We start from the raw sequence: 25,881 nt of genomic DNA, 5'->3' as shown, positions 1-25,881 counted from the left end.
TATAAACAAGATGGATCAGACTGATTTGCTGTGCTGCTTGTATTCTGTGCAGCCATGCTGCTTTGTACCCCGTGCCACTTTAGAAAGAGTTCCATCATTTTGTCCAGTGTTGGGGTTGCACTGACATGTCTGCAGTATTCTGCTGTTGCCTCACTCCCAGTTATGTTTATAAGTTACGTTAAGTTCCCTCCATTCTTTTGTACTGCAGTGTACTCGCATAACTTCTTAAACACTACTGACACTGCAGCCCCGTCCCTGGATGATGCAAAGGAGTGTGTAGCTTACAATTGTACTCGCATAACTTCTTAAACACTACTGACACTGCAGCCCCATCCCTGGATGATGCAAAGGAGTGTGTAGCTTAGAATTGTACTCGCATAACTTCTTAAACACTACTGACACTGCAGCCCCATCCCTGGATGATGCAAAGGAGTGTGTAGCTTAGAATTGTACTTGCATAACTTCTTAAACACTACTGACACTGCAGCCCCAACCTTGGATGATGCAAAGGAGTGTGTAGCTTACAATTGTACTCGCATAACTTCTTAAACACTACTGTCACTGCAGCCCCATGCCTGGATGATGCAAAGGAGTGTGTAGCTTACAATTGTACTTGCATAACTTCTTAAACACTACTGACACTGCAGCCCCATCCCTGGATGATGCAAAGGAGTGTGTAGCTTACAATTGTACTTGCATAACTTCTTAAACACTACTGATACTGCAGCCCCATCCCTGGATGATGCAAAGGATTGTGTAGCTTAGAATTGTACTCGCATAACCTCTTAAACACTACTGACACTGCAGCCCCATCCCTGGATGATGCAAAGGAGTGTGTAGCTTACAATTGTACTCGCATAACTTCTTAAACACTACTGACACTGCAGCCCCATCCCTGGATGATGCAAAGGAGTGTGTAGCTTACAATTGTACTTGCATAACTTCTTAAACACTACTGACACTGCAGCCCCATCCCTGGATGATGCAAAGGAGTGTGTAGCTTAGAATTGTACTCGCATAACTTCTTAAACACTACTGACACTACAGCCCCATCCCTGGATGATGCAAAGGAGTGTGTAGCTTACAATTGTACTCGCATAACTTCTTAAACACTACTGACACTGCAGCCCCATCCCTGGATGATGCAAAGAAGTGTGTAGCTTACAATTGTACTCGCATAACTTCTTAAACACTACTGACACTGCAGCCCCATCCCTGGATGATGCAAAGGAGTGTGTAGCTTGCAGGTGTACTCGCATAACTTCTTAAACACTACTGACACTGCAGCCCCATCCCTGGATGATGCAAAGGAGTGTGTAGCTTACAATTGTACTCACATAACTTCTTAAACACTACTGACACTGCAGCCCCATCCCTGGATGATGTAAAGGAGTGTGTAGCTTACAATTGTACTCGCATAACTTCTTAAACACTGCAGCCCCATCCCTGGATAATGCAAAGGAGTGTGTAGCTTACAATTGTACTCACATAACTTCTTAAACACTACTGACACTGCAGCCCCGTCCCTGGATGATGCAAAGGAGTGTGTAGCTTACAATTGTACTCGCATAACTTCTTAAACACTACTGACACTGCAGCCCCATCCCTGGATGATGCAAAGGAGTGTGTAGCTTACAATTGCAGGTTGACTTTGTGATTTGCAGAAGCTCTGGCAGCCACACTGATGTTGTTTAGGGTGAACACACCTCTGATGTAATGTGGCTGTGCTACATAGGCAGACCTGCACTCTAAAATGCATAGCCTCCATTGCAGTCCACTTTATCCATAAGGAACAATTCAACAGAGCACAGCAATGCACTGCATAAATCTGTACAGTGTCAGTGGTTAAACAGGTGACACACTCGCCTTTTCTGTTAGGAGATCAGAAGACTGTGGGTTCTATTCCTACCCAAGGTGAATTATTTCTATTACTAACACTGGGAAGTGTTGTACTCCTGACGTTGTTATTCTTCAGATGAGATATTAAACTGGGGTCGCAGCTGCTGAGTAGGTGGTTGATTAGGTGAGCAAAAAAGATCCCACAAGCAGTTATTGAAAATAGGGAAGTTTCCTGGTGTCCTGATCAAACTTTCTGTAGTCAGTATGAATACCATGCATCATACAGATGCTGCAATGCAGTTCAGTATGCTTTTAATTCAGATACAGTGTTGCAGTATATGCATACTTCCTGCAAATGCTGCAGTGGATAACAATTCACTCTTAATCAAATGTAGTGTTGCAGCAGAGACATACTTCCTGCAGATGCTGCAATGGAGTGCATTTCTTTCATAATCAAATGCAGAGTTACAGCATATGCATATTTCTTGCAGATGCTGTAATGCAATGCAGTAAACTCGTAATGAGATGCAGTTTTGCAGCATATGCATTCTTCCTAAAGGTGCTGTAGTAGTATGTAAAACAAATATACTGAGATGCAATCTTGTAGCATATGCATACTTACTAGAGGGGTTGTAGTGCAGTGTTTTACAGGTGTTCTCGGACACAGTATTGCAGCATTTGCATACTTCCTATAGGTGCTGTAGTACAGTGTAATACAGGTGTGCTCAGACACAGTGTTGGAGCATTTGTGTACTTCCTACAAGTATTTTAGCGCAGTTTAATATGGGTGTACTCACAGTGTTGCAGCATGTGCATACTTCCTACAGGTGCATACTTCCTATCAATTCTGTACTGCACCGTAATACAGTTGTACTCATATGCTGTGTTGCAACATATGCATGCTTCCTGCAGGTGCTGTAGTGCAGTGTAGGACAGGTGTACTCAGATGCAGTATTGCAGCATGTGTATACTTCAAACAGGTGCATACTTCCTATAGTATCTGTACTCTAGTGTAATACAGGTGTACTCTGATGCAGTATTGCAACATGTGCATGCTTCCTGCAGGTGCTGTAGTGCATTGTATTACAGGTGTAATCAGATGCAGTATTACAGCATTTGTATACTTCCCACAGATGCAGTACTGCAGTATACTACAGATGTACTCAAAAGCAGTGTTGCAGCATATGCACACTTTCTCCAGGTGCAATGTACTTAGCAGATTAAAAGACCAGCAATATTTTAAAACTAGGCTTAGTTTATTACAGTGCTGTATTAGAGTGTCTGTAGATAGTCTATAATTCATATAATAATTTCTGACTTTATTATACATGTCTTTGTATGTAATAGGATCTGATGGCACAAATTGGCATCACGTATGTCCTTAATGCCAGCAACAACTGTCCAAAGCCTGATTTCATCAGTGAGAGCCATTTTATGCGCATTCCAGTCAATGACAACTATTGTGAGAAGCTTCTTCCGTGGCTGGACAAATCAACAGAATTTATAGGTACAGTGTCTCTTCCTTTTGCCATGGCTTAATCTTCAGCATTGTTGCCTGTAGTAAATTATTATTTTGAGGTGTGCTGTACTAGGAGAGGCTTAAAAATTTCTGCAAAAGAAACATTCTATTTTGTCAGAATCAAATGCATTAAGCTTTTGGAATTTGATTGCACCACGTAATACTAATGAGAGCGAGCCATAATTCTGCACAGGAAATATACTATCTCATTTTATTGCTAGATTATGAAGCTCCAGATTTATATGACAGGTAGCCATTCATTTTTATAAACCTGATTACATCACAGCAAATGTCTCTGTAGCTTTGGTCTAAGATGTCTTAGCTGTTTTATTATCCAGTGTCTCCATTGTGAATAGCATTAATTTCACTGTGTGCAGGTATCAGAGCATGTCCTGTCTACTTTACTTGTAAGCGTCAGAAAAAACACATGGTTTTCCAAAACATTTGATGTGTAAGCATACACCTAGATACCCTGTTGTAATATTCTTGCTTTTATAAAAAGCATTGTTGATGACTTAGTAACACCATCTGAATGTTTAAAGAGCATGTGGCATCTTTCCCAGACACCTTTGTTTAACATTTTCATTAGCAGATGTTCTGTACACAATGAAGTTACAATTTGTCTTGTAAAACAGGAAGTCTCTGTTATGTTTCTTACTGTTTTACATTCTGTCGTTTGCCCATGTCTTCTCTATGTCAGAACCCCAGGAATGATACCTATGGGTAAATAATCAAGTTATTGATTCAGATGTTAGAGAACATATATTTATGTTATAGTTTAAGTATCCGAACATGTCATGTACTCTGTTCTTTGGGTGGGATGTTAAACCAAAGGTCCCATATTTCTGAGTTGGTGGTAGCTCGGGTGGATGTAATAGATCCCTCAGCATCTATTGAGAAGAGTAGGGGTTCTTTATTTAAAATTCATAATATACATCTTTATACATTTTATATACATTATTTACAATTATGTACAGTTGCTTTACATTTTTACTTCTTTAATCCCCCCTCTGTTTTTTCATAACCAAAATCATATCTTTTCCAGAATTTCTGACAATGACCATTTTCCATTAAATCTTTTTTCATTTAACCTTTCATTCCAAATAATCCATATTATACAAAACAACTTTTTGTTTTACATATTCAAAGTACCTATATTCTATCATATCCATATTTATACTTTTCAACCCCTTTATACTTTTTTCATATATTTTTTCCAAGGTGGTATTCATACTGGCTGGGAGAAATTTGGCCAGGGCACTAGGGGATCTTCCCCTACCTTTGGAGGATCTTTATGAGGTGGTTGCTTGGTGGCAGCAGAGGGATGTTGCTGGTGGTTCTCTGAGTATAAGATGAAGGCTGTGAGTGAAGATGAGATACAAAAGAAGAGAATTGAAGGTGTAATTCAGAAGATGAAAGATGCATTTGTAATGTCATGGTATCAGGTGATCTGGATGACTCTGTCTTATAAAAAGTAATGGTTGATGGAGATCCAGGTAATCAGATGCCATGCAGAGGAGTACAGTGATGGACAACATATTTAGCAATGAGGAGAAAATCGAAAAGAAGGATGCTGTAAATAATAGAGGGAGAGGGGGCACATTTGGCCAGCAGAGGAACCGGTTTGAAGGGCATAACCCTGCAGAAGATGGCATCACAGGAGATGTGCTGCAACAGAAACAAAAACAAAAAAAAGTGTTACACTGCAGATTGTGCTACATACAGTTCAGGATTTTACAGTACAGTACTTGGTAGTCTGGAGAAAAGTTGTTTAAAACCAATCTAGATAAATGTGATTTCATGCAAGTCCTTCATGAATTTAACAGTATTATGGAATTTTTCAGAATCACCTTGTTTTCTGGATGTTTTGAGAAATGATGGTTTGGAGCAGTAACGTGATGCACTTTGTTGTAGAATTGCAGGATCCCTGCTGGTGGTAGATTTATTTTTTTCTGCAGGTTACAGTTTGTGGTATTACTTGCTTTGCCCACTGCTCACCTGTCATACTTCATAAGGCAACCTAACACTTATGGTCCAATCATGTAGGACAAAACAATATGAAGCAGTAAAAAGCACTTTTAAGGATGCTACCTTTAAATCTTTACCTGAAAGAGAGAGAATGGTCTAGTTGTGTTGTTAGACTTTCCTGCAAGAAATAGCTAATGAGGTTTTGAGTTTATTGGTAAAGAAGACAATATATACAAACGCAGTTCTCCTTATTTGGCATTTCTCTGCATCAATGCGGTTTAGTCAGTATTGTACCTGAAGTTCTTTTAAGTAACTGCAATTTTTTTCTTGCTAATTCACAGATAAAGCAAAGCTCTCCAATGGTCGTGTGATTGTTCATTGTCTGGCTGGTATTTCTCGTTCAGCAACAATTGCCATTGCTTATGTTATGAAGACCATGGGCATGTCCTCCGACGATGCATACAGGTAAGGATGTGCCATACTCTTCAGCACACTGTAGCCAATACTCAACTCCTTAAAAAGGGCTTTGCAGAATAACTTAAGTTGCATACTTCCCGTTAGTATAGAGGAGATCAGCTGATTTCCTTGATTAGCTCAGAGCGTATTAGTTATTACATCTGAAGCTGGTGCTAATCAGAAACAGCCTTTAACTCACTAGACACTGAACTGAGTATACTGACGTCTCAGTCCTAAATACATTTAAACCTCTAGTCTGCTCTGTGGTGCTGTCTGTAGATGTGATTGATTGTTGGTTATCAAGGCATTTCCTGCAGGAGTACCAGTTTCAGGACTGAAATTTGAAAGATGCAGACTTTCTGGGTAGTGGGTAAAACACTACGCAAGCTTTACAGTAAGGGAATAGGTTTGTTATATAGATCTTTTCAATCCTAAGATTTCAGCACTGCTGTTAAACAAAGAAACAAAAAAGAATATTTAATAGGGAAGTTAATTGGAAGTGTTTTTTTATGAAGGGGTTAGGAATATTGGGTTTGTTTTAATTGATTACTTAATTGTTAGATTAATTTTGTGAAATGTAAAAAAGCTGTGTTTTTATAGTCTTCATCACTCTATAAAGGCACAATAGCTAAGGCACTAGGAGTGTTTTTGGTTTTATAATAAAACGGTTCTAAATTGCATTGGCTATTATTTGTGTTTGTAGTGGTTCGTATATAAAAAAAAAAAAAAAAAAAAAAAATCTGTTTTTATTTTTGTGCGTCATTCCTTGCCTGCTTATTCTAAGTAGATTACTATAAAAATGAATGGAATGACCTTTTATGGCCCTGAATTGAATGCTGATCCCATAGTAACAGACTAATTGATATGCAGTGACCAAACAATGAAGATGCCTACACAGAATTCTTTTTTAAATAATGTTCCACTATGGGAAATTTGATAAGCAGCCCCAGCCCCTGAAGAATTTTTGTGGCTCAGTTATGTACTCTGTACATACTCAGTAAGAGTGGGTAGTAGCATGCCAAGCCGCCCCCTGCTGGGACTTTACGGCAGAACAATTGGCACTCTGTGTATTGTATAACATATGAACTAAAAACAAGTGTCTTATCTGTTTTACTGGGTCTTTCTGCCTGGGCCCTGCATTTGTTTGCTGTGGGCTCTTTTATTTCTATCGTACTGGGTGACAACCCTTGAGGTGGGCACAGCGCAGGTTTCTTTTTAAACTGAATGTTTCAGATGTAGTGTTTTGACCTCTTCCCTCAGTATTCAGGGTCAAAGCCACAAATGATTGATTGTAAAGCAGTAAAACACTGATACTACTGACCATAGGTCTCGATGCAGTCAGACAAATTGCACCTTTTTGAAGTAAAAAAAGGACTGTTAACTCCTAATAGCTGACTTTATTTATTTATTTTGTTTTCACAAAGAATCACTTATTTTAGGACTAACAGGGCAAAATTGTTTGCCAGAAGCAGAACTTTGTGAAGTATAGTTCAGGATATAGTTAAATTCTCCAGTTATATTTTACTGATCTCTAATTAGGGTGAAAAATACTGATAAATCATGGAGTGTGGTTTGTTGGCTTGAAAAGTATGAAAGTCCTGTATGCTGTTGTGCATTCAGGAGCTGGTGTGCTCAAATTGTATTTTTAGGGGCAATTTGCATATGCCCCATGATGCCTTAGTAAAGATAGTGTGCAAGTCCTTGCACAAATTACTTGCTGTGTTAGCCTTTCAGTATGTCCTTTCACTGAAAAGGTGTTTTGTAATGTACATGTGCTGGAGACAAGCGCTATCAAAAATGTGGACTCAGAAGTATCCCGATGTTATGATTAGAAGCGGTGTACAAAATGCAAATGCGAAGTTGTTTCTAAATACACTTAGTTTTTATTTGCTTTAAGATTATTCATCAATTTAGTTACATCCCCCTGCAGGTACCCCTCTCACATCATTTATGGAGCATGTTTTATTATGACTGCTCAGCTGCTGTACATTTTTACTGTGTTTCAAGTGATTCATTCCATTTCATTTATTGTATCATTTTTTTGAGACAGACATGTTGGTCTGTGCAGAATTTACTCCACCTGAAATTGTTCCTCAAATGTAATATCAGATGGAGATTTGTTTTACAAATGTTTCATAGATAATACTGCAGGTCTAGTGAAGCTTTGATGGGGTATGGAGCACATGTGCTGCAGTGGGTAACCAGGATGCCAGCTCATGTGTGGCAACAGACTAGTGATAAGGGTTATAAGTTTAGACGCTTTAGACCTAGCAAATGACTTAAATTTGTACTACAATGTCAGAAGGCGGTTTTCTTTATTCATTAACACTGAATATATGAATGTTGCAGGCAAAACAAGCAGGATATGCAGACATAAAAAACTGAAATCATTTCTTAATTCCCAGAGCATCCATTCCTTACTATGATAAGCTGAAATTTGTAGACATTGTACTGAGAACACTTTTTTTTCCCTGGGGACATCTATATATGTCACCCAATATTAAAAGGAAGTTAGCAAATGCCACTTTACCCAGAAATACCTTAAAGGCTTCACCTCTGATTTCCTGATAGCTGACACAAAAAGGTATGGGACTAATTAATTTTATAGTATCGGTTCTTGGGTTGAAACAGACTCTCATCTTGTTCTTTTTTGGATTTTCGTGTGTAGTTTTGAATTGTCATAGCAATCAGAGTCCTGATGAGAGGTATGCCTACATTCTATTAAATACTTAAAAGTTTCAAAAATCACATCGTCCATCTAGAGCACAATCTGTGTGTTTAAAAAAATACCTCAAATTTTCTTTGGACACTTGCATATTTATCTCTGTATCTACCTCTCTTTCTGTCTCTGTTTCTCTCTATGTATAGAAAATATATATGGACTATATGTAGAATACACATATATGTGTGCGTGATATAGATTTGTCTACTTAGCTATATAGAGAGAGAGATAAAGACAGAGATCTACATAAAGACATATACTCAATAAATAACCATCTGTAGTAATTATTGTATTAATATTATTTCCATGTGATCCTTTACCTATGTATCTTACAGAGTACCTGCAGATAGTTTACTTGTCTTCTGTACCTGCTATCACTGATGTACTTACACCCTTTGTGTGTCACTAGCTAGCTTTGTTTAATTACAATAATTAGAAAAGCACCACTGCAGTACTTTAAATTAAGAGGCACACAAAAGTGTATAAACCAAGTCTAAATAAAGGTAAAATATAGTAACACTAAAACTGCAGTTACAGATTAAAATATATGTCGTGACTACAGCAGTCAGCTCTGAAAAGGGACCCAGTAGGGAGCTGTGCAGCACTGCAGCTTGTGCTGCACAAATGACATGAGTTGCACTGTTCTACAGGACTGCTGGTCACAGTTATGCATACTCTGCATGGTGCCAAAATGCATCGAGTTGTAATTTGTGCAGCTTTGAATAATTCACTTGAGTAATTTAAGCAACTGTTAGAGTGATCACCTAACCACCTTCACAGGCTTGAGGTGCATGTATGTTCACACATAATTTCCACCTTTTAAAAACACAGACAGGTTACAAGCTTCTATGAGCAATTTTTAGAGGTTTAGATAAGTCATTTGGCATCCTGGGCCATGCCACAATTCGTCAGGACCAAAAAAAAAAAAAGTTCTCTGAAGAAATACAAATGTACTGTGGACTCTTGCTATTCTTGTTCTTTGCTACAGTTCCTAACACAGACACACACACACACACACACACACACACACACACACAGATTAAAACTATTAACTAAACTAATCGTGTAAGTAGTTGCTATATTGCTGCATTCACACCCAGCTGTGCAACTGCCACTGACTTCTGGGGACTGATCAGCACCTCTTTTACAGAGTCATTCATGCCCCCTAACAGCTTCCTTCAGGGCAGTGCCCCCCCCCCCCCCACAGCTTTGTCTGTAAAAGTTCAGAGTGTGATTGCATACTAACAGCTTGTATACAGCATAGGAGATTCATGCCCCCAAAGGAGGATGCTTACTCCGACTGGCAGACCCTCAGTGATACAGCCATGTAACTGCCGATGTACAGCTCTGCATACACACTGCAGTCATACTACTTGCCTAGATCAGTAGTCTGAACAAGACAGGGCCGCTCCACTTCACTCTGCTCTAATTCTCCCAGTGAAATGCATAGGTGCACGTGTCTATAATATGTATGCATATGCATGTTGCACACTTTTCTGAGCAGATCTTGTATGTATAGAGCCCAAAAATCACTGTGCTATGCATTTATTCCATGCAGAGCAATCAGTAGGATATGCAATGGCATAGTTTAAATACTGTGCCCCAGACTATTGCATCTACATGCAGTGCCATTCGCCAGACTACTGACTGTACCTGTAACGCCATGCACTGGATTGTACACATAATGCCATGCACCGAACTACTGATTGTACACATAATGCCATGTACATGTGATGCTATGCACTGGACTACTGGTTGTACATATAATGCCATGCATGGGACTACTGGCTGTGCATGTAACGCCATTCATCGGACTACTGCATTTATATGTAGCTTTGAAATCCCCCACTACTGAGTAATGCAAGACTGCTCTATGGTGTAGTGAGAGGTCCATGAATTAGGGCATCATTGTGTACGGCATAAAGTTACTTCCACAGCCAACTGTCTGCAAATTCCAGTGCTAGGCCTCACTACTTAAACAAACAGCTGAGAAACTCATTCTCCAAGTTTAAACCATCTTTAATAGGTTGGAACACAGGACTTTTATGTTGGTCTGTGTTCCAAATTGGCTCTTTGTAAAACTATAAACACACATTCACATATGTACAGACACTTGCACCCTGCCACAAAACCACATTCCAATGAATTAATACTTATTCCTTTCAGTACATTGCTAAATTATATCATATTCCTGTTAACACGAATTTATGCAGCATTTTGCTAATGTAAGTTAAAATATCATGTGGTATTGAATAATTCTCACCTAAAGTTGCTTATTGTATGTCAAATAAAGGATTATGTACTAAAAGAAAGAAAATGTGATTTAATAATCGTCGTATCATGTGCTAATACAGAATTTCACCCATTCTACCTAACCACAAGTGTATGCTTGTCATCTACCCTTTGGTGGACAGATGTTATGGCTCAGTCTGTTACTGCCCCCCTTTCCCAGTTTCATAGACATCTAAATTGCTCCCCTTTGTCAGTTTGTTAGATAACTAAATTGACAACTGTTCCGTATCTTAACCAAGTGAAATTCTTTAGCCAATGTTGACATTATGATTGTCCATCCTGTTTTCTGGCTCAACACCTACCTGCCTTCATCCAGAACCATTTTTATCATTTTGCTTACAACTCAGTTTAGGATTTAAATTTGGCTTAGAAAAATCTGTTAAACTAAAGTTGCACGTATGTTGTGTATGCTTATCGTCATGAATTGATTGTACTAATAGGAGTCTGTCTTGCCTTTCAGGTTTATTAAAGATAGGAGGCCATCAATATCTCCTAATTTCAACTTCTTGGGACAGCTGTTAGAGTATGAGAAAAGCCTGAAGTTGTTGAAGGTTTGGTCCTCAGCTTCAATGAAGTCCCAAAAAGAGAGGCATGAAAGTGAATTAGAGTCCAAGTACGTGGAGACAACCAGCAGTGTTACTGAGAGCAGTCATTTTGCTTCCCCTACCTCAGAGACTGTAGGAGAGACTGAAAATGTATCCCAGAAGATCACTGACTGTCTGTCCAAGGCTGAAAGTGACAGCACATGCTTAGATTCAACAGTTGTGTCATCTGTCATTTTACAACAAAGTCTCAATGGTCTACATCTCTCTTCAGAGCGGATTCAGGACAGTAATCGGCTAAAGAGATCATTTTCTTTGGACATCAAATCAGCCTATTCGCCAGCATCCAATGTGGCTGCTTCACCCATGGACACAGATGATGCAGCTAAGCTTTGCAAATTTGACAGTCCATCCAATCTACCATCTCCGAGTAAATCTTCTCTGTTTTTAGATAGCCCATCAAGGGTACACTGTGTTGGTCATGGCTTACCAGTTCTAGATAGTCCAGACAGAACCACTGGCAATGACTCTCCTCTAGAACCAAAAGTGCGTCATAGGAGAAAGCACAAGTATAATGGCGACTTGACAGGCTCAAGTAGTTCACCTGTTCACACACTAACTTTAACTGGGGGTGCAGTGGGCAATACACAAAAAACTACCGCAAGCACAGAGGGGGAGAGTATCAAAACAACTCTGTTCTTGAACCTTCCAACTGGAAGCCAACAAAACTCTTTAGGGAATAATGGTATAAGTATTTGGAGTAAACACTTGGAAACAGGTCACACCACAACATCAGCCAACTCCGCTGTGGACAGCACTTGGTACTTTAGTTCGGACTCTCAGACGAGCCATACTAACAGTGTCCTTTTTACTGGAAGCACAGCGTATACGTCTTATAGCTGCAGCACTGTACAGACAAACTGTGAGGTCAGACTGAGGGACAGACAGCCAGAGCACAGGGATTCTAGACACAGCTGGCATGAGGAAAGCACATCAGAAAAACAGTTCAAGAGACGCAGCTGTCAGATGGAATTCGAGGAAGGCATCTCAGAGAGCAGGTCGCGGGAAGACCTGGGCAAGTTAGGCAAACAGTCTAGTTTTTCTGGGAGCATGGAAATTATTGAAGTGTCTTGATGCTCCAATGTCCTGGGCTTATTTAACAGTGAAGGGGAGGGTTGGTTATTTATAAATTATTTTTTGTGATTTAAAGTAAAACAAGACTACAGTAGTACAAACCATGAAAGTCATGACACATCACTGAGCAAACTCTGAAAAGGAAAGAAGAGGGAGACGTTCTTTGAAAAGTGCACTAGAGTCAGTATTGTGTGCTCATTAAAATATGTAGAATAAAGTGTCCCTTACTTTGCCATTCCTTCAGATTTTTCATTGTATAACAATATTTATTTTCTACAAGAATATATTTTCTTCCTGTACTTATTTCCTAATTTGTTTATTTAATTTGGTCACATGTTGTGCAATTTTGTTGTTTACATCATTGCATATATCATGAAAATTCTTTTCCAGGAAACTAAAATTAAAAAAAAAATGCAGAACTACACAAGTTCAAGCAAAGTACGGTGGTACTGGTGTTCTATAGTTTCTGCTGTTCCTTTGGAGCAAAGAAGGTTATTTTATGAACTGCAGTGATCATCTGCAAAGTCCTTACTGGTTTAATCACAGATCTTTCTCAGGGTAGTTTGGCCAAAAGAAAAACTAAAAAAGCTTATGTAGGGCTTGTGTCACTTTATATCTTATTCATTCTTTATTCAAACAGTTGCCATTAAATTAGCAAGCTGTTCATAGACATCACAGACACAAGGTGCAGGGTTTGATTCTCACCCTTAAAGAGAAGAGATGTTGGCTAGGCTTAAATTGGCCTGCAAGGGCAGCTAGCCTTGTACTTACCTTGGAAGTTGGGCACAGATACTTACTACAGCAAACTCCAGGGATGTCAGCTTTATTTGTTATCTTTTATTGTATTGCTCCTTTTCACAGTTTGCCTCCCTTTCACTCCCGGTTCTGTGCTTGTTCAGTGAAATGGCTTTCTTAACACTGCACTATAATGTAAGAGTGTCAGAATTTGTCTGTCTTGGTCTGCGTGTTTATATATGTACACATACATACATACACAGATATACATATGGATTCAAATACGGAGAGTAGAGAAGAGGACAGAAATTGATACAGACACGCACATAGACGTGTGCATATATTTGTGTCTGTTGTTTTATATATCTATGTATGTCTATGGTACACAGTTTTATTTTTTTTTTCAAATATTTAATATCTTTTGTGTCTGTTTCATTTCGTCCATCAAGACTGAAAAAGTAAACAATACAAACTGTTGACGGTACATGGACTAAATACAAACTGTATTGTTGAAGGGATAAACACTTTGAGCAATACAAATCTCATTCATTTTTGTTCAGTGTTGGACAGTGTCACATTGCAGAACTATCTTTCATTAAAACAAAAGGCTGTTTCCAGAATATGATTATCCTGTAAAGTTGAAAGTCTGAGCCAGGATCTCCCTGCTTGCTTTTCACTTTGTGTTTCTCATGTTGATATGTTTTTGTTGAACTGTTAGAAAAAAAGGATAGTCATTGTTGGCGCATCCTACTTTGTCTTCTCCATTATCGTGACGCTGGCAATTTGGAATTACTTATTTAATGAAAAGTCATGCAAGTTCAATGATAAATTTATGAATCAATGCTGGCAGTTCGGATCACTAATATATTATTGTACATAACAGTGTATCAAAGATTTGTTGAGAAATGAGAGTAAAACAGTTGAATTGTTTTTGTGCTGCTTTATGCAAATACCTCAGGTTTATGGCGCGCCTTTGCCCGTTTTCTGTACGGAAGGAGAAAATGATAATGACAAGAAAGTGTTTCTCATCTCAGGTTATTTTATTTTTTTTAAAGGAAGAATTTCATTAAAAAATAAGCTGCAATAACTTTTGTCATATCATTACTTAATGTCAAGTTTCTCAGCATCTCATCATAAGAGAAGTGTGGGAGTTTATTTGATTTTTTTTTTTTTGCTTCGGAGGGCAATGTTTTGTGTGTGTGTGTGTGTGTGTGTGTGTGTGTGTGTGTGTGTGTGTGTCTGTCTGTATGTTTTACAGTTGTAGTGTGTCTTTAAAAAAATTGTAGAGTTGCCAAACTCGAGAGTCTGACAAAGAAACAATGTTTGCAACTTAAATGCTGATACTGTTGACTGTAGGTTATTTTTCAGTGTGAAATGATTTCTTTTATGTTAATAAATTCTGTGTTGAAATTAATTCTGTATTCAGGAAAAAGAAAAGAAAAAAGTAAAAACACGCCCCCTGGTGCGCACAGACACGCGCTCGCACACACACACACACTTTTACAGCTGATTCTGTCATCACCACTGCTACTCCTTCTAGGCTACTAGTATTTTTTTCTTTGTTTTTTCAACATGAGTAAATTTCTGTTGCTTGTTTGACACAGCCTTATAAATGATAGAACTGTTCACCACTTTATAAGTCTTGTATTCCAGAGTGCATATACTGTGTATATATCTTATGGGCAGGTTTGAAAATATATTTTAGATATTTGAGCAAATAGACTGCTATTAAACACGTTTCTGTGCTTCAGGCATGCTTTCCATTTATCAGGATATCAGACATGGTTTCCTTTGAAAGAGAAACAACGTTAACAATTTAGAATATTTGGAGTGGTTTCCTGAAATGTGCCTACATATTTATAGCTGAAGTAAGGCAACCCTGCATAAGATTCCTCAAGTTGAAGTCCCATTGTAGTAGCAGAGGTGCCTGATGGATCTAAGTAACGAGGTACAGTTAAAACAATGTCGAGCAAAGCATTATCAACATAGTTGTACTCTGATTTGCCTGCTGCTTTGTATTTTCCCATTTTTTTTAATTGCTAACTGAAATGAAAAATGAAAAGGTTCACAGATTTCACATACTTGGGTGTAACCTGCTGTTGATTGATGATCAGAGAGAAAAACTTAAGATTGTGAACAGTGGACCCACCTCTTGAATATGAGGTTTTATCAGTATCATTTAAAGTGCATGTACACATATATTCTGCTTCTATACCGCCATCTTCCTTTGAGAAATTAGGAACATCATCACATTCTAAGTCATGCATCATACTTGTTCTTATGTTATAAACTTTCTTGGCAGTCTGGCACCCTTTTCTGTAGGTTTTAGAGTATAATTATAAATATTTCACCTCCCCAGTTTATTTAGTAGTACTTTATTAAGATAAAGAATCATTTGTCACTCAGCATATGTCGATTGATTGCAGTCACATGAAATATGCAGATGTCCTGCTACTGACATTAGGTCATCTGGGTGTAAGGGTCATAAGCCAGTGCCATCTTACAGTTTTTTCTTGCCATCCGCAACTGGAAGCATCCACATTATAGACTGCACTGGTCGGTCTGAAGACCAGAGTGCATTTTAAAGCTAAGTCCTCTGTTGAGGAAACTTTATTTTTCCTTCATTGTCTGCTGTATTAGATGATTTGTAAAACAAATACTTTTTTTTTGATTGTGGAAAACAGATTCCACATCAGGACTTTCATTACCTTTGTCTTTTCTGCTTAGGCCTGGAGCACAACATTCCTAATTGCGTCCTTACATAATAGTTAATATTCTCAACAGAGCTCTTGATACAGAAGTATTTTTAATAAGACCACCATCCCTTTTGCTTATGCTTGGTCTGACGATTTCAGCAGTTGGTTAGCACTCACAAAATGGATCACTCTTATTTCTGTGGGTTCTTTACCAAACCAGGTCACAGACCAATGCAGGTATACATTAGTGACGTGAAGTGATCCAGGAGTGGTGATCTTTCACCTGAGCAGAACTGATACCTTAAACTTTTTTAATCCTCTGTGGGGAAGTAATTTGAAGCATAAAGCAGTGGGCATTAAAACATGATAGCTTTGTATTTGGTTACATGTGACATAGCCATAGCTTTGAATTTGTCTACTTGTGACATAGCCATAGCTTTGAATTTGGCTACTTGTGACTTAGCCATAGCTTTTAATTTGGCTACTTGTGACTTAGCCATTGCTTTGAATTTGGCTACTTGTGACTTAGCCATAGCTTTGCATTTGGCTACTTGTGACTTAGCCATAGCTTTGCATTTGGCTACTTGTGACTTAGCCATTGCTTTGAATTTGGCTACTTGTGACTTAGCCATAGCTTTGCATTTGACTACTTGTGACTTAGCCATTGCTTTGAATTTGGCTACTTGTGACTTAGCCATAGCTTTGCATTTGGCTACTTGTGACATAGCCATAGATTTGAAATTTTCTACTTGTGACTTAGCCATTGCTTTGAATTTGGCTACTTGTGACTTAGCCATAGCTTTGCATTTGGCTACTTGTGACTTAGCCATTGCTTTGAATTTGGCTACTTGTGACTTAGCCATAGCTTTGCATTTGGCTACTTGTGACATAGCCATAGATTTGAAATTTTCTACTTGTGACTTAGCCATTGCTTTGAATTTGGCTACTTGTGACTTAGCCATAGCTTTGCATTTGGCTACTTGTGACATAGCCATCAGAAACACTGCATCTTCTTGTTCAGCTCAGAAGCACTTTCCAAAATGGGGTTAGGCCCAAAGTGTCCCAATTATTGTACTGCTCCTTGTTCAGCTTGCACTAAGTGTTCACGTGTTGTACATGATAAAAGTAACCCCATTCCCATTTCGGGGGACATGATATTTTTTTATTTTTTTTTAAATTAACTGCCTACTGGGGGTAATATTGTGAACAATTTGCTGCTACCTGTTTACGCTACTCTAATTCATAATAGCAGTTTTTGAAGATAATTTTTTTTTATACACATAAGATGTATTTCTTTAGTAGTAAACACAAAAATTAATGGTAAAAGCAGATACAGAACTCCTTATCTGGCTAATTGTTTTATTGATTTTAGTATGTATTTATTTGTACTTTGTTAATTTGGTGAGTAGACTGGTCTGGGAGCTATTTTCAGCCATGACCCTGGAACAATAGGTAACTAGGCAAATACAGATTTATAGTCATATGCATTTGTAACACAATGTACACATAAATAAACATTTGTTTATATATATATATATATATATATATATATATATATATATATCTATATATATTGTGTTAATGTTAACATCGCTTGTACCAGGCAAGTTGTAACTACAGATTTGTTTCAAGTAATCATAACAACATGGTTTGAAAAAATCATGAATGAACAGTGCTGCATTTAGCATATGCAAATAATTAGTTAAGGCACATTAGCTAGCCATGTTTGTTTGTTTGTGTCTTTCGGCTTTCCCCGGTTAGGGGTCGCCACAGCGGAACTCCGGTCTGCTAATGATTGCCAGTAGATTTTGTACGTGCCGAGTTTGCCAGCCCTGATGCACAACCTTCAATGAAGAAACTCCCATTCACGCATTTCTCCACACAGAATTTGCTGTAGCTGAGAATCGAACGGCACAACATCTTGCTTTGAGGCGACAATGCTACCGCAGCACCACCACCGCAGTTACTGAGCCATTATGTGCCCCTGCTGGCTGACTGACCTCCCTTAGTAATTTTGCTGGGAGTGCATAGTGTTTTATGTTATATATGCTAAGTACATCTGTCAAGCAAACATATCACATTTTCCCAGCAGTTATAAAAGAAGCATGATTTCAACCTTGACCTGAAAAGGGAAGTGCAACAGAATAGGGCATTTTCACCAAAGCTTTACAGTGCAGGAGAATACACGCATTATGACATAAAAAAATGACAACTTAGGGAACTGGAGAGGATGTTCTTCCCAGCCACAGTGCATTAGTGTTACAATACTTAGTAATTCTGACCCATCTTGTTACACCACCAAAGATAACTAAGAACCTCCTGAGAGCTGGGTATGGACCCCCCAGTCTCTCAAATGCCCCCATGAAGGTGGGCAGGTTTGATGAAGAACCCTTTTTTGCTTGCTCACTGTTTCTCATATCCTAAGCTATGAATGCAGACTGCTACATAGGGCCTCTGTGACTGTGCCATGGAGCTAATAAATCTTTTAATTAGTTAAGCAACAGTCGGTGCACTAGTAATTGAAAATATGCACTTTATACAAAAAAAAACAGGCACTAAAACATGAGTTTTGGAGTGGGAGGGATTCCTATTTTTTCTGTTTATTTTCACTTAAAAGATATATTCTAATGTTTGCAATGACTTTCATAAGCAAGATTCAGTAAATAGATTCTGCACTCCCTAGCCTTAATACTTCATGGAAATATGGTAACCTGACCATCAACAGTTACAGAATATGACATGAAACATTATTTTATTAATGCTGGCTATTGCACATAAATTTAAATGGTTCCTTCAATTATTGCTTGCTTGAGTTTGTCAAGAAATTGCAGGTACAGGTGGCAGGTACCAAATCTCCTGTAGAACCCTATAAGTGTTGAATTTTCTTTGCAAAATGCAGGCAACTGCAAGCATATACTGTTGGTCCTACGTTACTTGTGGGTATGTGTAGTGACAAAAAGGTTTAAACATTGACATTAACTTGGTGAGCACAATGCAGTTGTCTGTTATCATAGGAAAACTGAATGCACACCTGACCAAAGCGGCAGACAGGGATTTTTGTGATGTGAAGGTACTCTGCTGTTCCTGCTCAAGAAATAAAATGTTAGTTTAGCTGAAAAGGAAAGAAAATGCACACAAAGGACAGACTGTAGCAATTCTGCCTACATTACTGATTTTGGATCAACATTTTTAAGCAAAATTTAACATTTCTTGAGATAAAGACTCCCTGTATTCTGCTTTATTTTGAATCAATGTAAAATGCAGTATATACATGGAAAATTACTTAATGATGGAGATGTAACTGTTTGAGTGGAGTATGCATTGGAGTTGAGTGAAAAATGCCAAAGCAAATAAACAGTAGCTCCATTCTGTACCACTTACTATGCCATCTTGTACTGTACCATCAATGTTTTCAGTACCACATGATGAATGGAGCTCACTTCCTCAACCTGTAGGATCTACATCATGGTCATGGGGTTGGAAACTCTGTGCAAGGTAGGAAAATGCTGTACAGGGTACCAATCCATCCCTCCACACACACACATACACACACAATGCATATCTGAGGGCAATTTAAAGATTGCCAGTTTTCAAACAGTACTTCTTTGAGATGTGAGAGGAAACTGGAGCACCTGGCAGAAACTCATGTGAGTGCCTGGAGGATGTTAAGCTTGGTAAATTTACTTAGTCCTTGTCCCAACTGACACAACCACCAGTCAGTCATGCAGCAGAGATAAATACACTCTAATAACAGTATAAATGTATGGTCTTCATGCAAACATGATTTCAATCTTCTGTTATCTTACACATGAAGAAGGACTACCAATTTCACAGTGTTGCTTGCTACAGTAAACTCCACACACAATGGAGATAGATGTCTGCCTAACTGGTTTATAAAATGTCTACTATTTGTACAGAGTGTTCTATATGAGAAAAATTAAATAGCATCTCATGTGTTGCCCAACAAAGTATAGCACCGAGGCTGCATAGAAACTGAAGAGTTGTATAAAAGTTGACTAATTTATTTTCCATTTTTACTATTCCAGTATTTAAGACAGCAAAATACACTATTAAAAATAAATAAATAAATAAAAAACAGAGCTAGCTGACTTCTCACATCAAAACATTATGCACCGACTTGTAAGCTGGGCAACTCACTCTTGGGCCAAGAGACTTAGTAAACTGTTATACGTAATTTGTTGCATTTTTTTTTTTCACTTTCTAAAAGATTACAAATCATTGTGTTGTCCACAGTATGTGTAACTGTTAACTACCTGGTACTCACTTTGAGTGAAAACTAACTTGCTAAAAACTCTTTCTTTTCATCCTAATGTATTGTACCTTTGGGAGTAGTACCGTTTTGGGGTTTAGGGATACAAAGGCTACTAATTGCTGCCTGGATGAATTGTTCTCAGTTGCTATTAAACACTATTTCTTTAACAAGAAACGTATTGGGCAAGAGTACGTCAGACAGCTGTAATCTTTCTTAATCTTACACACTTTATATATATATATATATATATATATATATATATATATATATATAAAATGTATGTGTTTGTGTGTGGATTCACTTCATAACACTGAAAATGAGAAAACTTCATAATATAGAAGACCAAAACACTGAAAACTCAAAACACTGAAATTCAAAACACTGAAACTCAAAGCACTGAAAACATATATCATACATATACTGAGTTTAAACAACATAAATCATAGGACTTTCCACAAAGTGTAAGCAGGGGGCAAGCCCTCCTGCACCCCCACACCCCCTGCTACTTAAATACATCAACTCCAAGATTGCACTTAGTGTAGTGAAGGGCAATCTTGTAGCTGATGTATATAAGTAACAGGGGGTGTGGTAGGCGCAGCCCCCCACATGGGTGCAAGGGGGCTTTCCCCCCCTGCTTACACTTGGTGGAAAGTGCTATGATTTATGTTGTTTAAACTCAGTATATGTATGATATGTGTTTTCAGTGTTTTGAATTTCAGTGTTTTGACAAACTAAAAGCCCATCATATTTAAAATGTGTTTAAATTACAATACAGTTATGTTAAAAGCATAAGCAATTAGACAGCATTCAAACATCTCACATTAATTTGTGTATTTGTTTATTTTTTATTAACCCGGAATTTCCAGCTGGTACAATCCATTTTCATCAGTTGTCCATTAGAAAAGCTCCATAGTATCTAGCACAAATTTAACAAATGCAGATCATTTCAAAACCCTGCAGGAATTATTTCTTTATCTTTGTTGGCCAGGTAGGTGGGATGGTCCTTTTACCAAGGTGTTAAGCACATTGAATATGTATTAGGAATGATTTTTATAGTAAATAATGCAGCTAGTATTAAAAGAGGAAAGTAAATAGGATAGCATTTGTAAACTATATGGATTTATAAAATTTATAGAATGGGTTCAGTTATAAATATGACCTATAGTTATGTCGATAGACATCACCATGTTTCCTATAGACATGGCAAAAATTATTTTTTAAACAAGAAATGTCTTTATATCTCTTATGACTTAGGCAGTCATACATTTGTATAAATGAAAACAAACCATATTGGCATATTTACAATTCCTAATTACAATTCCTGCCTTTCCTTAAACTTTATTGTCCTGGTCCCCTTTAATAATACACATGGCACCAAAAGACACCTACCCCACACCCCATTTAATTCTCTATATCCTTGCCAAAGATGTCCCTGGACAAATTAGTTTGCTCCCAAACCTTCTCCAAAACATTATTCTGCATGTAGTGTTCCCACAATTCCTATTTTTTCGAAGTAATTTGCTCCTACCCTTTTCTAAAGATCCCACTGCCAGTTCTTTTATCTCTGTTACTATATTCTCTTGTTCTAGTCCAGTTGGTTTAGACTTTGATTTTCATTTTCTAGTAACTGCTTTTTTGCCAGCCACCAGAAATAAACTCCACAAGGCCTTACTATGTCTAGGCAATTCCAGTTCTGTATCACAGCTTCCTTAGTTACATCAGCTTGCTCATCTAGTATTTCTGACAGTCGTATGCAGGGAATTTTAAAACGTATGCCCACTAATTATACTCCCAGAAAAATATGTTCCCAATTTCCTTTTTCTTCCCCATCACAACTCCAACATTTGCAATCTACCAGAGGAATTCTCTAGAATCTACTCAGGATATGAAAATACCTATACACTTCCAAGCAAATATCCTAAATATTCTAGATTGTGTTGCATATGTGGGAGCCATATACACACACACACACACATATATATATATATATATATATATATATATATATATATATATATATATATATCCATGTCAGATCCACGAAAACACACTTTGACCGGATCACTGAGACAAGATCGCCGACACAACATATCCCCGAGAATGGTAAGTATATGCATTACAGAATGGAATGTATTCCCATGTCTGCAATACATTTATAAAACAAAAATAAATGTGTATAGCAGGGGGGCAAGCCCCCCTGCACCCCCCCATGTGGGGGGCTGTGGCCCCCACATCCCCTACATAAATATACCAACTCTGAGATCGCACCACATTGCAGAAATGGGAATACATCCCATTTCCCACTACTCACCATTGTCGGGGATGTGTTGCATCGGCGATCTCGTCTCGGTGATCAGGTCGTCATTGAAATGTGTTGCTGTGGAACTGATAGGTTCCCATTTTTTATTTATATATATATATATATATATATATATATATATATATATATATATATATATATGTGCGTGTGTGCATGTATATCCTCCCATTGTTTCTTTGTGAATTGCTTACCCAGTCTCTTTTCCCCATCCTTTCTAACCTCCTCCGATTGATTCCAGTTGTTATCGTACAATATTATATATGCCCTACTTATTATCCTTTTTTAACAGCAGCTTCTGTTCTACATTCTATTAAAAGCTCTACCAGTGCTGGCCTTTCATTTAGGATCCCCGATTCCTTTCTCTTTGTGTATACTCTGATATCACTCCTTGATAGGGAAAGCAATCGCTAACCAGCAGTCCAAAGGTATTCTTGGCTTCTTCACATTCTAATGGCAGAAATTCTTGTATCAGACCTAGAAAGGTTCTGTACTCTGTAAGAGTTTGAGTTTATTACAGACTAAATGTTCTAGCTTAATCTAGATCTAGTGATATTGTGCCAAAAAACTAATACTTGTGATAAAGATTCCAGAGTAAGCCACATTGTGGAGATGACTGTTGTATTTGTTAGGGAGTCTTAACAGTTTAAATAACAGTTTGCGTCAAGTTGCAAGCAAGTTATTGACTGAAAAGTCTGTGCTGAGAGGTCACACTCAGCAAATAGTCCTTTGAGAACTGTTGTTTGGGTAAGGAGTGATACTGTTGCTCAGAGATTATAGCCAAGAATATACTACTCAAAGATTCAAAGGTGAAACATTTGCATTAAAATGTCAAAATAGGTTTTGACTTAAATTTGTAATTCCCAACCATAACAATTATCGTCTTCCCTTGTCAAAATGTGTGACCTCAAAGCCTGTTCTAAATAAACAGAGAAGAGGACCCCACTACACCCAGGTCAGATGTTTATGGAAAGGGGTTGAAACAAGTAACTATGTATGGTCGGGCTTTGTGATGCTGCTCACTGTGTATTTTGTTGACATTTTGATGTGCACTCAGTTTTAGTATGGTGTGTACTATTTGTGGGTGTAATAAGCTAAGATGCTTGTTGATTTCAAACTCCTTCATGGAATGAAGTAAATACAGTGATGTTCCCAAGGAAGGTTATCAGAGCAAACCTGGCAATACAAGTGTAACTTAGCACACATTTGTTTACTGAGATGTGCGGGCACATAAGTATACTGGAAGCATTTAGAAATATAGGTAGTAAATATGCTCTAGCAATTGTGATCTTAATGAAAACAGTTGTATTGTTTTGTCCCATAGCAAGCACTAAGCTTTTGACTCTGAAAATGGCAGTCATAGTATGAGAATCTTATTTTAGATGTTGATTGGAGATTACTTGAAGTAACTTCACTGAATAATATACCTCTGAGGGGGAGGGGGTGGTGTTTTCGGCTGGAATTTAAAAAGATTCATTATTAAGCTACTCAGTTTCTCCATGACAAATATCTGATTCAGTTGTGATCACTTCACATAAGTGCAATCGAAAGTGGGTGAAACCACCCAAATGTAGATGTGAAGGAGTAAAAAATCACACAAAATACATTTTTGCAGGAGGAGAAATCCCCATGCACACCCTGATAAGGAGGTCTGCACCCCCACACCCCACTATTTATATATACCAACTCCGAGGTTGTACCAACATGAGGAAAGAGGAAATCCCAAGTATACTAGAAATTTGTTCTGTTGAGGAAAAAGAAATCTGGCCACACACTTGTGATTGCAAATTTGTGTCAATTACTAGTGTTTTGAAAGCAAACCTGAATCCCAACTTGTGTTTTGTTTTTAGATCAACAAAGCATTATTTTTGATCATGTTAAAAAAATCTTGAAATATGAAGTCATTCTGGATAAAAAAGAATGCACAAAAAAATCAAAGATTCAGTTTTATTTTCTCAAGCAAGGCTTCCCTACATGTGATCAGTGGCAGTTAGATTGGTCTCTAATGGCCCAAATGCATGTATTTAAATTTATTCTTGTAGATAGTGTATACATAATGCAGTCATTTGCAGGATCCCTGTTTGAGTGAGAATGCTGTGCCCTATATTGTGGAGTTTCTCTCTCCACCATTATGTAACCATGGAATTGCATAAGCAATTGCTCAAAAATACTTAAAACAAAGAGAGTGAAGGCAATTTTTCTGGAAATTCTCTTCTCATTCAGTTGCAATTGAGGAATTAGCTTTTGAATGACAGTATCTGTCATTTGTAGGAGGAACATCATAAGCATATGTTTCATACACACTGATTCCAGCCAATGCCACAGATATTTCACTGGTCTTTAGGTTTGAAATACCTTACCCTTTTGGTTTCATCCAGCAAAGTCCCCCACACTAAAAGTAATTTAGCAATTTTGATTGACAGAGATTGAATCAGTCAGGTTCTCAGTGTAAGCAGTGGGGAATGTCCCTTTTCTCACTGAAGAAGTACTACCCACATTTGAATGCATCCATTCATTTTGACGGACCAGCACTTCAAGATGTACTTTCCAGCATAACACCACAACCACATTTTAGAACATTTGTCTCTCACAGTCCATTCAGAGGCACTGCAATACCTGCTTTAAAGTCTTAATAACAGATATGGCTGAAATGTTTACATTTAGGGTTAAGCATTATTTAAAAAAATAAGCGCAGTTGCATTGAATATCCACCAAAGAGGCAAGCATGCTGGAACACATCTTCCTTAATTAAGTCAGAAGTAGTATACACAGACATTGTTAAATCAAAGTTATTCCCAGAAACAAAAGTGAAATACAAACTACATACTTGCATTATTTGCCTTCATGCATCATCTGCATTGTACACAGAACAAACGATTGTATTAAAACATCAGTCATTGACAGGTTTCTTTTTTTAAATTTTCATTTTATTTGACCATTCATGGGGGACCCCTTCATTTAAAAATTAGCAAACTATAATAAAGTATACATAAAAATACTTAGGACTTTATTTTTGATTTTCAGAATATTGACATAGAAGATTAGCTGATGTTTTTCACTTTATAATAAAAAATAAATATTTTATCTAATTCAAGGCTGTAACCTCAAATGTCTTAGTTTGATTAATGCTACTGGAATTTTTCTTTATTTTGGTGTTTATTCATATTTCCCAGGATCCAGTTCAGGTGTTAAGTTCCCTTGCGCATTAGTAAACATACGACAGGTAATAGTTTAGGATCGCTAGGCACAGAGCACACAACTGTAGAGAAAGAAATGATCAAGCAAAGCCACAAAAAGTGACTTACAGGTTTAGTGGAACTAGATATAAGCCTTAGTTTTAATGATGTGTTAAATTCATTACACAGTTAGACTTCCAGAATTGCCCAAG

General features: G+C 37.7%; 1 protein-coding gene across 4 annotated transcripts in view; it reads left to right on the top strand.

Moving 5' to 3' along the window:
• The window catches only part of DUSP8 (dual specificity phosphatase 8), a 1,059,944-nt gene extending 1,045,653 nt beyond the window's left edge, over positions 1 to 14,291 (top strand). For all 4 annotated transcript variants that reach the window (XM_044059067.1, XM_044059068.1, XM_044059069.1 and 1 more), the window contains 3 exons: positions 3,187 to 3,346; positions 5,668 to 5,791; positions 11,257 to 14,291. In XM_044059067.1, the coding sequence (XP_043915002.1) occupies positions 3,187 to 3,346; positions 5,668 to 5,791; positions 11,257 to 12,472 (1,500 nt within the window). In that variant the 3' untranslated portion in view covers positions 12,473 to 14,291. The remainder of the gene's footprint in view (positions 1 to 3,186; positions 3,347 to 5,667; positions 5,792 to 11,256) is intronic.
• Positions 14,292 to 25,881: the final 11,590 nt, after the last annotated feature.

Source organism: Protopterus annectens, chromosome 17.part0 (genome assembly GCF_019279795.1).
Source record: "Protopterus annectens isolate FY-2018-M chromosome 17.part0, PAN1.0, whole genome shotgun sequence".
In the NCBI taxonomy this organism is placed as follows: Eukaryota; Metazoa; Chordata; order Ceratodontiformes; family Protopteridae; genus Protopterus; species Protopterus annectens.
This window is presented reverse-complemented; position numbering and strand designations above follow the sequence as displayed.